This window comes from Haplochromis burtoni, unplaced genomic scaffold, assembly GCF_018398535.1.
Source record: "Haplochromis burtoni strain Fernald_Lab_line unplaced genomic scaffold, NCSU_Asbu1 Contig_28, whole genome shotgun sequence".
NCBI lineage: Eukaryota > Metazoa > Chordata > Actinopteri > Cichliformes > Cichlidae > Haplochromis > Haplochromis burtoni.
Window position 1 is genome coordinate 3,266,240 of NW_024582389.1, and position 14,360 is coordinate 3,280,599.

Here is a 14,360-nt window from a genome sequence, read left to right on the forward strand (position 1 = left end):
CACTTTCTGTACTGACACAAGAGGGCGCTAAACCTGTTCAAAAAAACTTTAGGTTTGTACGCTTATTTCTTAAATCCAGCTTCACGGACAGAGTTAAATTATTACTGTTTATCTATTACAGTGTTTTTTGTGTAAATTACCATTGATACTTGTCGTGTTTCACGTGCACTTTAATGCAGCTTTAAAAGCATACATACCTGGGGCTCACGTCACGTGTCACTGTTCTTCACCTTGCTCACCTTCATTGCTGAACATGGAATGTTCAAGGAGCGTGTTATTATTAGCGCTGTTTTGATTTGAGAAAGCAAGCAAGATATACCTGACTCAACTAAAGAAACAAGTGCAACAATGTTTCTGTAAGTACTTGCGTCACCCCCTTTTTTTGCTGCTTTTTCAGCAATTTAGCTAGCTAAAACACATATATCACTGCTATCCGGTCTTTGTTATGGTTACGGATTTGTTATGAGATTAAAAGAAATCATATTTAAAATTTCGAAACAAAATAGTTGGCGCAAGTACATTTTATGCATATTGTTAGTTTTTTCATAATGTTATTTATTTTTAAGGTTTCCCATTAGTACACTAGCTTTTTCCTTTTACTCCAAACAGGAGCCAAGCTCGCACATGGTCAGACATGCCAAGGACCTATGGGCTCACTGGTCCAATCAGCGAGGATCTACCTGAAGAGGAAAACTTGATCCAGACCAGAAAACTGTTAGACACTATGAAATCCTACAATGTATATGAAAACAACTTAGAATTGGAGAACAGGTATTATACATAGTTTTTCCAGCCCTGTTTAATGTTGCATCACCTTGAGAAAGAGTCAGTGCAAGCAGTTGACTGCATAGCACCCCTCACTTCGGAGAAATTTAAAAATGCTCTGTTTCATCTGCAGAGAAAGGGTTGTTAAAAGACTGGAGTCCCTCTTTAGGGATTGGCTCAAAGAAATGTGCATAGAAATGGTAAGAATTTATCTAGCATTTTTTTTAAAAAAAGAATCTCCAAATCTGAAAAACAAAGAGAGTTGCACAGGGTTTATTTTGATAGGTAATGTCATTTGATTTTTAGAATGTACCTAAAGTGGTTACAGAAAAAGTTGGAGGCAAGATCTTCCCATTTGGCTCGTATCATCTGGGAGTTCATTCAAAGGGTAATTACCCAGACATTATTTAATGTTGTTGTGCAATTAAACGTTGCATGTCTTTGTGATTATACGGCATCTTTCAGTGCTAACTTTCTGAAAGAACACAGTGAAAGGACAGTAGTTAGCTTTTTTCCTGGCTTTGCTTTTATCTGAAATAGTGCCATTTTGACAGGTGCTGATATTGATGCTCTGTGTGTTGGACCTGGATTCCTTGAGAGAAAAGCCTTCTTCACCTCCTTCTTTGCAAAGCTGAAAGCTCAGAAGGAGGTCAAAGACATACAGGTCAGTCACATCACTGAGTCATTGTACAAAAGTTGAATGACGTTTTGCTATTTTGTGCAAGCTGACGGTATCATTGTCCTCAGGCCATCGAAGAGGCTTACGTCCCGGTCATCACACTGTCCTGGGAAGGGATACAGGTAATTTGTTTAGAGAGCAAATTTTTTAATAATGCAGGATGATTCAGTGTTTTTGTATCTGTCTTAATCATGTTTTTGTGTTTGTCTTACCTAAAAGATTGACTTAGTCTTCGCTCTGCTGCCTCAGAGGAGCGTTCCTGATAACCTTGACCTCCTCAATAACAGCATAGTGAAGAACGTCGTAGATGCACGCTGTGTCAGAAGTTTCAACGGTAAGTGTCAGATTAAAATTTGGTAATTAAATTGCTAATTAGCACCTGACAGATCTTCTTGGCCTCCCCCCTTTAAAAAAAAATAAATAAATAAAACAAAATTCTACTTTTATTTCTTGTCTGTAGGCTACAGAGTTACAGAAGAGATTCTCAGGCTGGTACCCAATGTTCTCAACTTTAGGGTTGCTTTGAGAGCCATCAAACTATGGGCCAAACGTGAGTCGAACTTTCAACTTGCAAGATAATTACACATTTATATTCATATTGTTAAGCCATGTTGGCATTTCATTCAAGCATGCGCCTTACATTCTGAAATAGAAAATGTAGACCTTGAGTAGTTTACCTCCTGACACATCTGTTAGTATTTTGACATAGTCTTCTGTCCACAGGCCGAAAAATAAGTCATGATTTATTGTTTAGTGACACAGTGACTAGTACCTGTCCAAGTACCAATTTGAGTATTAGGAATTAGCAGGAGAATTAGGAAGCAGCAGCAATGCAAACTATAAAAGTCTTATCAAATACCTAAAGGGTGCTTTGAGATAATAATATAGACGCTGAAGTCTAATGTTCTCTGTTGTTTCCCTTCAGAGCGTAACATTTACTCCAACAAGCTGGGCTTCTTGGGCGGTGTATCGTGGGCCATAATGGTAGCCAGGATTTGTCAGGTGTACCCAAATGCTACCGCTTCTACCCTGGTGATAAAATTCTTCAAGATCTTCTCCATGTGGTGAGTTGTCTCACTTTTTCCCCATTTCATTGATGAAAAAAAAAGTGTCAACACCCAATGCAAACAAGGATCAGCTGCCGTGAAACTCTCATATGTTTTGTCTCAGGGTGTGGCCGATCCCAATCCGCTTGATAGAAGTAGAAAAATGCACCTACAACCTTCCTTTTTGGGATACCAAGGTATGCCCAGCTAAAAAAAATCTGGTGGAGTCACCACCACCAGACGTTTAATAAATGAACATTTTCAAAAAGCACAAGTAAAATGCTTCTGCATTTCCAGGTCAATCGATGTGACCGCTATCACCTAATGCCCATCATCACCCCAGCGTACCCGCAGCAGAACACCTCAGTCAGTGTTTCTCGGTCCACGTTTGCCATCTTGAATGAGGAGATTCATCGAGGTTAGAGATTATAAGCGCCATAAATACAAGCGTAATTTAACAGTCTGTGAACCTTTCTGTTTGCTCCAATGTGAAGAAACTGTTCACTGAGTTGAGTTGGACTGTTCAGACTGTTTCACTCACAACATCGGGGATGTTCCTCTGTAAGCAAAGCGAGGGGGTTTAATTATACCTGGACTCTAACCACTTCTATTTCCTTCCTCATCCACAGGTCACGCCATCTGCCTGGAAATAGAGCAGAAAAAAGCAAAGTGGTCTGAACTCTTTGAACCAACTGACTTTTTCAAAAAGTACCAGTATGTATTAAGACATGTAAAGATGAAAATCGACATTGCCACACACAGAACACAACTGTCTTCCCCAATTTCCTTATATTTTACCACACATCGATGTTTTGCACTCGTGTCTTCTGATTGTTCATTTGTACTTTGACAAAGAAAAGAGCGTTGTATTTGATGATGTTTGACTTTTTAAATTGTAATATTAATAAATTAAATGAAATTAACAGCTAAGGGCAGCACGGTGGCACGGTGGTTAGCACTGTTGCCGCACAGCAAGAAGGTCCTGAGTTCAATTCCACCATCAGGCCGGGGTCTTTCTGTGTGGAGTTTGCATGTTCTCCCCGTGTTTGCGTGGGTTCTCTCCGGGTACTCCGGCTTCCTCCCACCGCCCAAAGACATGCAGCTTGTGGGGATAGGTTAATTGGAAAATCCAAATTGCCACTAGGTGTGAGTGTGAATGGTTGTCTGTCCCTATGTGTTAGCCCTGCGACAGACTGGCGACCTGTCCAGGGTGTACCCCGCCTTTTGCCCTATGACAGCTGGGATAGGCTCCAGCGCCCCCCGCGACCCTGAAAAGGATAAGCGAAGCGAATGGATGGAAATTAACAGCTATTTACATTTTAGTATCTTTACTGTATATAAAGGGCAAAATAAGAATGTTTTGTGCACACATTGTAATCTTACTCTATGTGCTGTGTAAATTTAAAGTGGGTGGTTAAGCCGGGCTGTCTTATGTTATTCTTTTTGGAAATGTCTGGGATGCCGACTGTACGATGATTGTACAGAAAATGCACTGCTGTTATTCAATTTATATACAGGAAACCTGATTGGTTAAATGTAAAAAGTGGATCAGCTTTTGCCTGATACTGTGACGAATTTACTTTTGTACCTGACTTTACTGAACTGTGGTTGGACAAGTTTGGCTGTTTGCTGTCATGAATTGAAAAGCGTTCAGTGAAGTCTGTTTGAGCAATTTGTAGGAAGCGGATCGTCTGTCAGTTTTTGTGGGGATTTTAAATTATTTGTTTGCTTTCTAAACTCTTGGTATGCTGCTTCAGACATACATTTGCATAATGGTGGGTTTGTTGAACAGATTTTGCTGTTTTCTGTCCATGATTCAAATATAAACTGAAACCTGTTGGGGTATTTGTAGTAGTTTCTCATTTATTCATCGCTATATGAGCTGCTGGACGGTTTGAGTCATTTTTGAGCTCCTGATATTCTCTGATTCTTTAATGCTTTCTCTAAACTCTTGTGGAATCTGTAGCTTCTATCATTTCTGCTGCACTTACATCGTCCTGTCTGAATAAATTCACCGTGTGTTCTGATCTTCTGGGTTACTTAATAAAATGGCAAATAAAAGGTTAACGGTGTAATCATCAGCTGTTGCTTTAAAGTGTGGTTTTGCTTGTTTGTTGCAAGGCCTACACCGAGTGCAGTAAAGGGGAAATCATCAGTGCGTCAGTATTCTCTCTGTTATGTGTACAGCGTTGTTACCCACTGTCCTGTTACACTGCCTGACTTGCTTTAAATATTGATTAGACAGTCAATCAGCTTCAAAAACAGGAAGCATGATTAATGTACGATTCCAGCATGTGTGGAGCCTATCGCCATTGTTCTGTCTCATGTTTCAAGGCACTACGCTGTGTTGGAAGCATCTTATACTACAGAAGAGAAGCGTCTCGAATGGTGAGTACATAGCGCAAAGCAAAACTGGAACATCTCATGACTTTGGGTATGAATCCTTCTTATGTGTTCCAGCACTTCTCTTAAAGGCTGAAAACTGTTTAATATTTCATTCCCGACTGCTGTAGCGCTGTCCTCTTTCTGAAAACTCTGTGTTGTTCGCTCTGGCAGGGTTGGCCTCGTGGAGTCGAAAATCAGATTACTGGTGTCAGCTTTGGAGAGAAATGAACTGGTCTCCTTGGCCCATGTTCACCCACACGCCTTTCCTGGGCTCAGAACAGCGAATAAAAAGTAAACACAAGCGATGTTCTGGTTACGTTTAAACCGTGTTTACGAGTAGCGTTGTCTTTGCTAACTCGTGCCTGTTTTTCTGTCTGGTTTAGAGATGGACAGAGCACAATGTGGCTCATTGGACTTGTCTTAAATGTGAAATACTCTGAAAGATGTAAAAAAAATCTAGAGCGCAGCTTCAAAACTTTCACTAATATCAGTAAGTTTTTCTTTTTTTTTAATTAGAAAAAAGTAATTCCTGAAATTATAAAATGTGTTTTTATTTTGTTGCAGTCAACAGCCTGGCCAGGAGCTCTAACATATATGATGAAGGGATGTCCTTATCAGTCACATGCCTAAGGAGGGAAGACCTCATTTATGAGCCACAGCAGAAAGCTCTCCAAACCTCTGAAACTGAGCCGCCTCGTCTCGTCTCACCTGTCAGCGCTGACAAACAGGGCACGACAAAGAGAAAACTACTCCATAGATCTGAGACACCATCCAAAAAATTCAAAGATGACAAGGTTTGCTCAATCATCCATCCAAATTGCTTGTCTTGGATGTTAGATTGGTTTTCTTTTTTTGTTTTGCTTTCTTAAGTGGTAAAAAAGTCAAAAAAAAAATTGGTTTTAAGGTGGATTAGACACTCAGCCATGTCACTTACTACAATCTGTAGTAGTATTGTACAGTACCTTAACCCAGGAGTGTCAAACTGACTTAAGCAAGTTGGCCTGACCGGTGAAACTACATGAAAAACATTTAAAGGTTTTGGTAAATCACTGCTTAGTGAGTTAGTATCCTGTAATTGAGACTATGAAGTTTTAATTAATTCAGAGAAAATATTCTTGTACTTTGGTGTGGCGTGGATGGCAGGGGGTGAGGATCTTTATCAATAGGAAAAGCTTTAAAGGTTATGAAAACACTGTTACAAAATACTGGGCCTCATTAGAGTCTTTGAAGGGCTGATACTGGCCCCCGGGCCCTATGTTTGACACCCCTACCTTAACATAAAGACATCAGACTGTTATCAGTTTTCTTAGACTGTCAGGAGATATTAATATGCTGTGAATAAGTCTGTTCCTTGTCTCTCAGAGTCTGCCCGTCGACCAGCCTCACAACATCCCTTCAGGTGGCCACGTCGCTGGACCTTCTGCATTTGCAAAACCCGCCGTCAGCCTTACAGCCCCCAGGTACAGAAGAACACGAATGAACAGAAACCTCTCCCTAGTTTCCCCCTGTTCATGTCTTCCATGTGCCAAAAATCACATAACATAGCAGCTTTTGTGAGGTTCATGGAAGTCCTGTTGAAAGCTACACTTACAAGATGAATTTCATCTCTTTACCACAAGAGGGCAATGAAGCCTTTCTACTCAACTGCAGTGAAGCAATGTGTGCACAGATCAACTTTTCAGACGCCAGTCAGTGGCTGATAAAGAAAAAAAATGCTGCAGATTAGAGTTATGGGAGCAGCTTTGGATTCAGTTATCTCTGCGAATATTCTGCACTTTGAGGAAGGAAATTAAAGAATCCGAATGCTTGCATTTTTCACTTTAGTGTGTTGATTTGGAGACCAGATAATAGTAGTGAGGTGCTAATTAATACATTGGGGGTGGTGATCTATTATGTTGTGCATTTAAAAATAATTTATCGTTTCTTTTTTCTTTTTTCCTGGAAGCCCTGCTCCCAGAGGAAAGTGTTTTGTCTGTTGACCTCTTCCAGCTCTTTGCTAAGTGGTGCTTTTAAGTCATCTGCTGTCTTTGATTAACTGCAATTAATGACAAGGACAAACAAACATCACTTATTATTGGGCTGTAATATATTTGGATAAAGAGGCTAATAGGAACTATGCTTAAGAATTTAGTATTGCCAGAAAAAGAAAAAAGTGGGAAAAAACAAAACAAAAAGAAGCTTTCAATCCCTCATAGGCTTTGGAGTTTCATACTTTCACTTGCATTGAATAGATTTCCTCTCTCATTTCTACACCAAATGCGACATTTGCGGCGTTCAGCTGATGATATGAAACTGATTCCGAGTGATTGAGGGAGAACGGCTTAAAAAGTGAGGCTGACCACTTTGTGACCATTTGAGAGCACAAAGTATCCGTTGTGTGACAACTTGTAAAATTATCATGTGTGATTTTTTTTTCTTTTAAAGCTAGCTCAAAAAGGTACTTTTGTTCTTTTTGACATTTAGTCATAATGGATGTTGGAACGTTAATGGTATGATTTGTAATCGCTCAAGTAAAAATTGAACGGGACTAAAAACGGGCCGAGATTTTGATTTTGCAAAAATACCACGAGCTGGCTCTTTTCTCTTTACTGTCTTTTGTTGATATGCAATATGTATCATTTTGGGGGAAGATTTGTGCCAGGCGAGACACTGAGATACTCATCCATAGGGAGCTGTCTCATAACATGGCCTAGTTAAAGGTTTTCTGTTGTTTGCATCCCAATCCGGTCAAAATTTCCCAAGATATGGCTTGTAAGAGTGTGTATGTTGTTGCTAAGGAACAGTTTTTTCTGCACTCTCAGTAGGTGGTCTCTTTATGAATATCATTACATATCCTTATTCAGGGGAGGCAAGGCATGTTTATTCTTTGCTCACCGCGTTTATCACTGTTTTCGTGTTAAAATTTGTGAGGGCTCTGTGTGGCCACTGTTTAGACCTTGATGTTTTTCCTAATATCTACAATTGTGATCCAGACTAATCGCTGATGATCTGATATGTTTTTAAATAGGTGTCTGATCTGACTGAAGTTAAAAGCGAGCCTGTTTTTCCCTCACTTGCATTTGTCTGTAATTAATCAAGGACAACATTAGGACTCAATCCAGAGGTGTATCCACGGGAGGTCCAGTTTAAGGTCTGGGGCTCCCCCGTAGTTGTGGCCCTGCTTACTCCTGCCGTGTGCACTCTGTGTGGGGCTGAGGCTCAGGGCACGGCCCCCTGTCTTCCTGCTGGGCCTCCATCTGCTGTGGTGGTGGTTAGGTCCCCGGATTGATGGCAATACAATGATTTTATGACAAGTGTCGCAGTGAGTGACAGAGGGTCTCGTCCTAACCGGGCCTCCCGACGACCACGGCTCCCACATTTGTGGTCGGCTCTTTGCCAAGGCTAATGGGAGGAGTGATCCTCCTGCTGTGGAATGGGACTTGTAGTTTACAGCTGGCTGGTAATTCAGGACAAGGAGTAAATCTCTCCGGCTTCTGTCTCTTCTGGCACCAGCATGTTTTTTTTCTCAAATAGTAATCTTTGGTAAGAATAAATAAATAAATAAATCAGCTATTCTTAGAAACTAGCCTTCAGTACTAACTTCTGATTGGTACATGAGTGTAGTTGCTCTTCTGCCAGAAAGACTAGCCCACTCTTTTGAGAGACTTTTGTTAAGCCTTCTAAACTGGTCTCTGAAGTTCCCCAGTTGACCCAGCAGCACTCCTTTCACACACCTGTCAACACGCTGTTTCTTTCCACTTTGGTGGGTCCAAGTTAAAAAGAAATTGTTTCCTTCATCTCCCACTACTCTCCTCCTTGCCCAAAAAACAGGATGATAAAAGCTAAGAAAGAGTTTCACATCTGAGCAACAGTAACAACGCTACTGTACCTTCAAAGGGGAAGATGCCACATTGTGAGATGACAGGGTATTGATATGAAAGTGTTGTCTCCTTCCTGGGAGAGATCAGAGGAGGCCTGGTAGATGTGTACTGTTATGTTGCTCTGAGTGATCTGACCAGTGTGGTGGAAGAGAAGTGCCATTCACTGTGAAATGTGCCTGTGTCAGTTTTTCCCTGACAGGATCCAGGGTAATACTTCGGAATAGGCATCGGATTCTTTTTCTTTTTTGCTCTCTTTAAAAAAAAAAAGAAATCTTGGCTTGAGTTTGTTGTTAATCACTTTTTGGGGCTATAAATTACTTTTAATTTCTGGAAACTGACATTTCTGGGGAAGATAACACAGTTGATACCAGTAATGAAGATTTTTAATCTGTTACACACATTTTAGTTTTACTTTGTGTACAAGACAAATCAAACTCCACGAGTTATTTGTTAAATCTTTATGATATCTGTTGTACTTGTGCAGGATTGTTCTGCAGGTGTTACAAGCTTGATCGCTAACTTAGTTCTGCCTGTTTCTCTTACAGGCAGACCACTTAATTGCCACCGGTTGGATCGCTTTCTGCTTGCAAAATAAATACATAAAAATAAAATACTCCATCTCCTTTATTTGCCTGATTTTTGTGTGTGTTAAGCCTATATTGTACTGAAACTATAGTGCTATACACACATGCATCGCTGCATGTAGAAGAAAAAAGCATGTAAGCACATAAATCAGCCCCACAAACATGCAAGAGCTTCTGCTTTAGAAACTGAAGTGCTGCTTGTGCTAATTGACTGACTGACTTTTGACAGTTACGGGCCGGAAACCAAGGGAGGAACTGGCCTTTTGATGGTCACTCTAACAGCAACGGCACACACACAACCTTCCTGACTGACAGCTCCGGTTAACTGAGTTATGCTGAGTTACAAAGTGGCAGAAAAATGACTTTATATTTGTGTTTGCTCAGTTAACTGAAGCTGTCAGTCAAGAGGTGGGGTTGTGTGCATATTATTTCTTTGAAAGTGATCACTGATAAGAGGGTCAATCCCTCCTTGTCACAGCCCACCCCCACCACCAGGAACTGTCAGATCCACTTTAGCAGCAGTTACCTGTAAAAGCATACAAATCCACAAACTCTCGAACACCTGGTTGCTGCTTAATTCCACACCTGCACCTATTGAATTTGTGCACATATACTGGAATGCCTGACACCTCAGCAAACAAACCTAAATAAGCAAAAAATCTTTACACATGGAAAGCTTTCTAGTTTTAAACAATGTAGTTTTTGGTTTTGTTCTGTGTTGCAGCATTTAAACGGTTACCTTCAGAAGACTTCATGATAGCAAGGATTCAGAAACTACACAAAGTGTAAATGTAATGCCTTTTGGAAGCCCATTAAAGTTTGGACCAAAGCCACATTTTCAGCACCAAAGAAAGTAAATTAATGAAGTAATTAATACTTTATTTAAATGTGAACTCCCCAAAGTCTCAATATGCTTTACAAGAAGAAAATGAGCCCATAAAACACACCGATATCAATAACATATATTCTAAATTGATGCTAATCTTTGCTTTCCAGGTGCTGGTCACAGCGGGCCTCTAATTTATATGAGTCTGAGTCTTTTTTATAAGAAACATTCATGTCTGTCCTCTAAATGTCCCCAAGTAAGGAAATTATAGGACAAAATAGGAAACTTGGCTAGATTAAAGCTCAAAAACAGTGAAAGAGAAATAAAAGCATTTGGCTGTTTGTGTTTATGGATTGTAATTTCTGCATTAATGAGAGTAGATATCAGCTTAGTGATTCTGACAGTCAAAATATTGTCTGTTTGTAAAGTGTGACCTGCTTATGCTCCACAAATGAAAACAAGAGTGTTAATAATAGACTCATATCAGGATGTATCTAAATTATTCTGACAGTCGTCTGGAAATTATGGAATTGGAAAACTGTCCTAAAAAGCAAAGAAAACGCTCAGTGTCTGCTTTGCAGCAAAGGCTGACGTATACATCGGGACGAATAACGATCTTTTAAGTTAGTCACAGCCTGTGAACTTGTGTCAAGCAAAATTCTTGACAACAGGTGAAGTCAAAAAGTCTGATACAAAGCTCCATTCAGACCTCTTTCTGAAGTCTACTTATTACTGTTGACAATAAACAACTTTCATATGCTCCTCTAAACACTTTTCAGCCACATGTAAATGAGTGCAGCGTAAGACTTAATGTAAATATCCTGGTTTAAAAGGTGGCTTAGTTTTGATCGACACGTGCCAATGACTTTAATTAATATTATTTAATATCATGTAAATGATTTCAGCAATTACTGTACCAGTATCAAAGAGGAACCCTGGCACTAAACACAATGGAATAGAATATAATTAGAATTGAATTCAACTTTATTGTCATTGTACACGTCACAGGTACAAGGCAACGAAATGCAGTTTGCATTCATCCAGAAAGTGCTTTAGCCGTGATATAGATATATTACAGAATATAGATCTATTATAGATACAATGTACACAGTATGAAGGTATGTTATGAATATACTATAAGTATGTACAAGCTATGAACAGGTTATATGTATGGTTATAAATACAAAAAGCTACAGCAGATCATAGATATAGAATTGCGAGTATTAATAAACAGTTCTAAAACTATAATTATTGTATTGTACAGTATGAATACAGCATTTACAGTAGTGCAGTCGAGATCAGTGAGATCCTACAGCGCCTCCCAGAGGGCAGGAGGGTGCTTTGTTTGATTTAAGCTTAACTGTGTGCCACAGAAAGCCCACAATGTAAATCTGTGCACTTCACCACATTTTTTAAAGTTGTCCAGTGGGCCAGACTGGAGTCTTTGCAGGGCTGATTCTGGACCCCAAGCCTTATGTTTGACACCCCTGATGTAAACCTTTTGTAAATGAACTTTTCTTATTGACAGAACATCAAACACATTTCAGTAGAAACAGTAGTCTCAAATATAGATATGCAGTTATAGGAGTGCTACTGTATGACTGCTCTTTCTAATGAAGGTTGAAAACGCTAAAAAGAATAAAATAAAGGAGAAAAAAATGAGTAATGAGGTGGGTCTGTCACTCCCAACTCAGTCCTTCATTTAAAGGCACTTGTTAAACACCATTTTCTGATGTGTGTGTTTAATCTTGGGAAGCAGCGTGTTTTAACACAAACTACCATCTTTCCCTCAACCTAAACTAGTAGTTTTTGGTAACCTTTCCAAATAGTTCTCAATGGCTAAACCTAACCAGCAAGTGAAAGGGAAAATACCTACCACACTCAAAAAAGGCTCAGGAGTCACAGGTGCAAACGTGACACGAACCACAGCCTGGTGTTGGTTACACACCAAAGCCAAGAGACACCTTGTACTTTTGTCTCATTGGACGTTCAATGTGTTGCCACCTGTTTAAAATTCTGCGTTTACACCTTTTCACAGCACAAGTCTAGAAACACTGGTTGGTGTTTATACCTGTAACTGTAATTGGCTCAAATGACCATGTTTAAGCAAAGCTGAAACAAAATAATTGTACCTTTTCAAAGCAACCACGCTTATAAAGATTTCCAGTAGAATGAAGCTCAAATGTGATGGCGGTCATAAAAAAACAACACAAATAAATGTAAAGCTGTCAGGTACGTCCACCGGAGTTCAGTTGAGTTAATGGCACCTCTTTTGTCTCTGCAATGGGATAACTATTCCGCCAAATTAAAACAAACCCTATAGCCAAGTTTCCAGCAGAGCAACAAAGTGGTAACTGAAGTCAATGTCAAGCTCTGAAATGTGTAAGGAGAAAAAGTTAAGCTCAGAGCAAGGCGCTGAACCCACTGGGATTCTCTCAATTCAAAAGCAACCTGAAGGATGTAATTGAGGCCTACGGACACCATAAGCACAACATGGAAGAGCACCTGTTCCTGGATGGCACCCTGCCATTGCTCGCTGTCTGCCTGCTGTGGAGGCTAGCTACCCACTGATAAGGAATTAGAAAGTCATTAAGGAACACAAATAGCAGGATGGCACAGTCGCAACCAACTCCAGACTAAATTTGTGTCTTCATTTGCAGACTTATGAGCGTGGAGGAAAAAAGACTTTTTTCTCAATTCATTATTGATCATATTTACATTTGAAATTCAGACTGTCTCATCAGCTTTGGGCTCTTTATTAAATCTCACTTTCAGATCATTACCAAATTGCTAAAAAAAAGATTTTTTAAAAAAAAGTTCCAATTAAATTCAATATTTGTTTTCCTTGTTTTTTGAAAGGTCACCGTGAAACATGAAACACAGAACTGAAAAATGTTACACTGTTTCTTTTTGGTCATCCATCTGCAAGATTTTTAGTGCAAAAAAAAAAATCTTCTTTGAAAGCTATTCAAGCATCCTACTCTGCAGAGTAGTTTGGTTTTGTAGAAATTTAATAACAAACCAAAATATTGGATAAACTGAAAATTTGAACAGGTGTTACCATGTCTGGACATTTTCACCTGAAGGTTGGGCCTCTTTTATGATTTGCCTGGAGATAGATGGGCTGTGCGTGACAGAAAAGTGGTAAAAGTTAGCTCTTGTCAGTTATAGCCTCTGGACCAGCTGTTGAAATGCGACACAGTTACACAAAACTATTTAAATATCTATAAGGTTTTCCTCTGGCCCTGCATTTCTTGAGTCTTTGAACTTTAGCTGATTTCCATCTGTTAACACAAACGCAGTCTCATGTCACTTTGTCAAAATACATCCAATATTGAGTCTATTGTTCTTTCTATGTTTATGGACACAAAGATCTCCCATTTTTGGATTGTGCGGATGTGTGTGAGCACATACACACAAATATTCCCTGAGAGCATTAAGTGAGAAAATCATGATATTGAAAATTCAATCCAATTCTACAAAACAGTAGTATTGTAAGCTCCTTGCTGTTTCACAGTGCTACAAAAACAGCATGAGCTGGCTCATCGCTCATGTTAACATACACTTAAGAGACTTTATGTTCAAATCCCACAGATAGCTGATGGTGTTTATTTATTTATATGACTTTTAGCTTTAAATTTCAGTGTTTTCATTCACTGTTTACCAACTTTATTACCCTGGACTGATAAATGTCATGGGGGCAAACAAGTTAATTGCCGCCCATTTACATGATCAAACAGACTGCCTTACTAGTTCAGGTTTTTCCCACGCCGTGTCCTCTGGGGCCGAGAATGAAGTCACTTCAGAAGGGACAGAAACTGCCCTTTCTGGATTAACCACACGAGTGTTTAGCACAAAAAGCTGGTCTTCACGGGGAGCATCTGTCCAGAAAAACATCGACCAAACCAACAAAAACAGTTAACTAACTCATTTCTAATAACTGACATGTTTGGATTTTGTTAAAGCCTCGAGCTAAGGGTGTGGTCTAATTTGGTGCTTTATTAGCATTAGCTGATGACTCATTATTTTATGTGCTTACCTATGTACGGTCACTTCTGTCTCTAAAAAGCCCAACATGGCAGTGGGAAAGTAATAATAATAATAATAAAAAAAAGAAACCAAGTTGCCAAGTTGAGAACGTCTTTTTATAGAGGCTATGGTTTTCTTATGCTTCTTTAACTTTCGATTTAATGACACTTCAAAGACTTTGACTGT

The 14,360-nt window shown here is 39.5% G+C and overlaps 1 protein-coding gene across 2 annotated transcripts; it reads left to right on the top strand.

The window, feature by feature from the left end:
• The first annotated feature begins 41 nt into the window (after nt 1-41).
• Nucleotides 42-9,360, top strand: LOC102292225 (poly(A) polymerase alpha). Of its 2 annotated transcripts, XM_005917762.3 has the most exons (18): nt 54-356; nt 610-771; nt 899-965; nt 1,072-1,153; nt 1,320-1,429; nt 1,513-1,566; nt 1,664-1,778; nt 1,905-1,994; nt 2,370-2,508; nt 2,615-2,687; nt 2,788-2,908; nt 3,120-3,204; nt 4,825-4,878; nt 5,047-5,166; nt 5,259-5,365; nt 5,440-5,669; nt 6,238-6,335; nt 9,281-9,360. In XM_005917762.3, exons 1-18 carry the CDS (start codon nt 349-351, stop codon nt 9,291-9,293), a joined length of 1,728 nt encoding a protein of 575 aa, XP_005917824.1. In that variant the 5' UTR covers nt 54-348; the 3' UTR covers nt 9,294-9,360. The 2 variants fall into 2 exon arrangements, with proteins under 2 accessions (XP_005917825.1, XP_005917824.1); XM_005917763.3 differs by lacking the exons at nt 5,259-5,365; nt 6,238-6,335; nt 9,281-9,360 and having other exon boundaries at nt 42-356; nt 5,440-5,565.
• The last annotated feature ends 5,000 nt before the right edge of the window (nt 9,361-14,360 follow it).

What these genes read in the sequence shown, in the direction of transcription:
- LOC102292225 (XM_005917762.3), top strand. An exon ending in AAGAAATGTGCATAGAAATG is followed by an intron (nt 966 to 1,071) that starts GTAAGAATTTAT and finishes TTTGATTTTTAG; the next exon opens with AATGTACCTAAAGTGGTTAC. An exon ending in CTCAGAACAGCGAATAAAAA is followed by an intron (nt 5,167 to 5,258) that starts GTAAACACAAGC and finishes TGTCTGGTTTAG; the next exon opens with AGATGGACAGAGCACAATGT.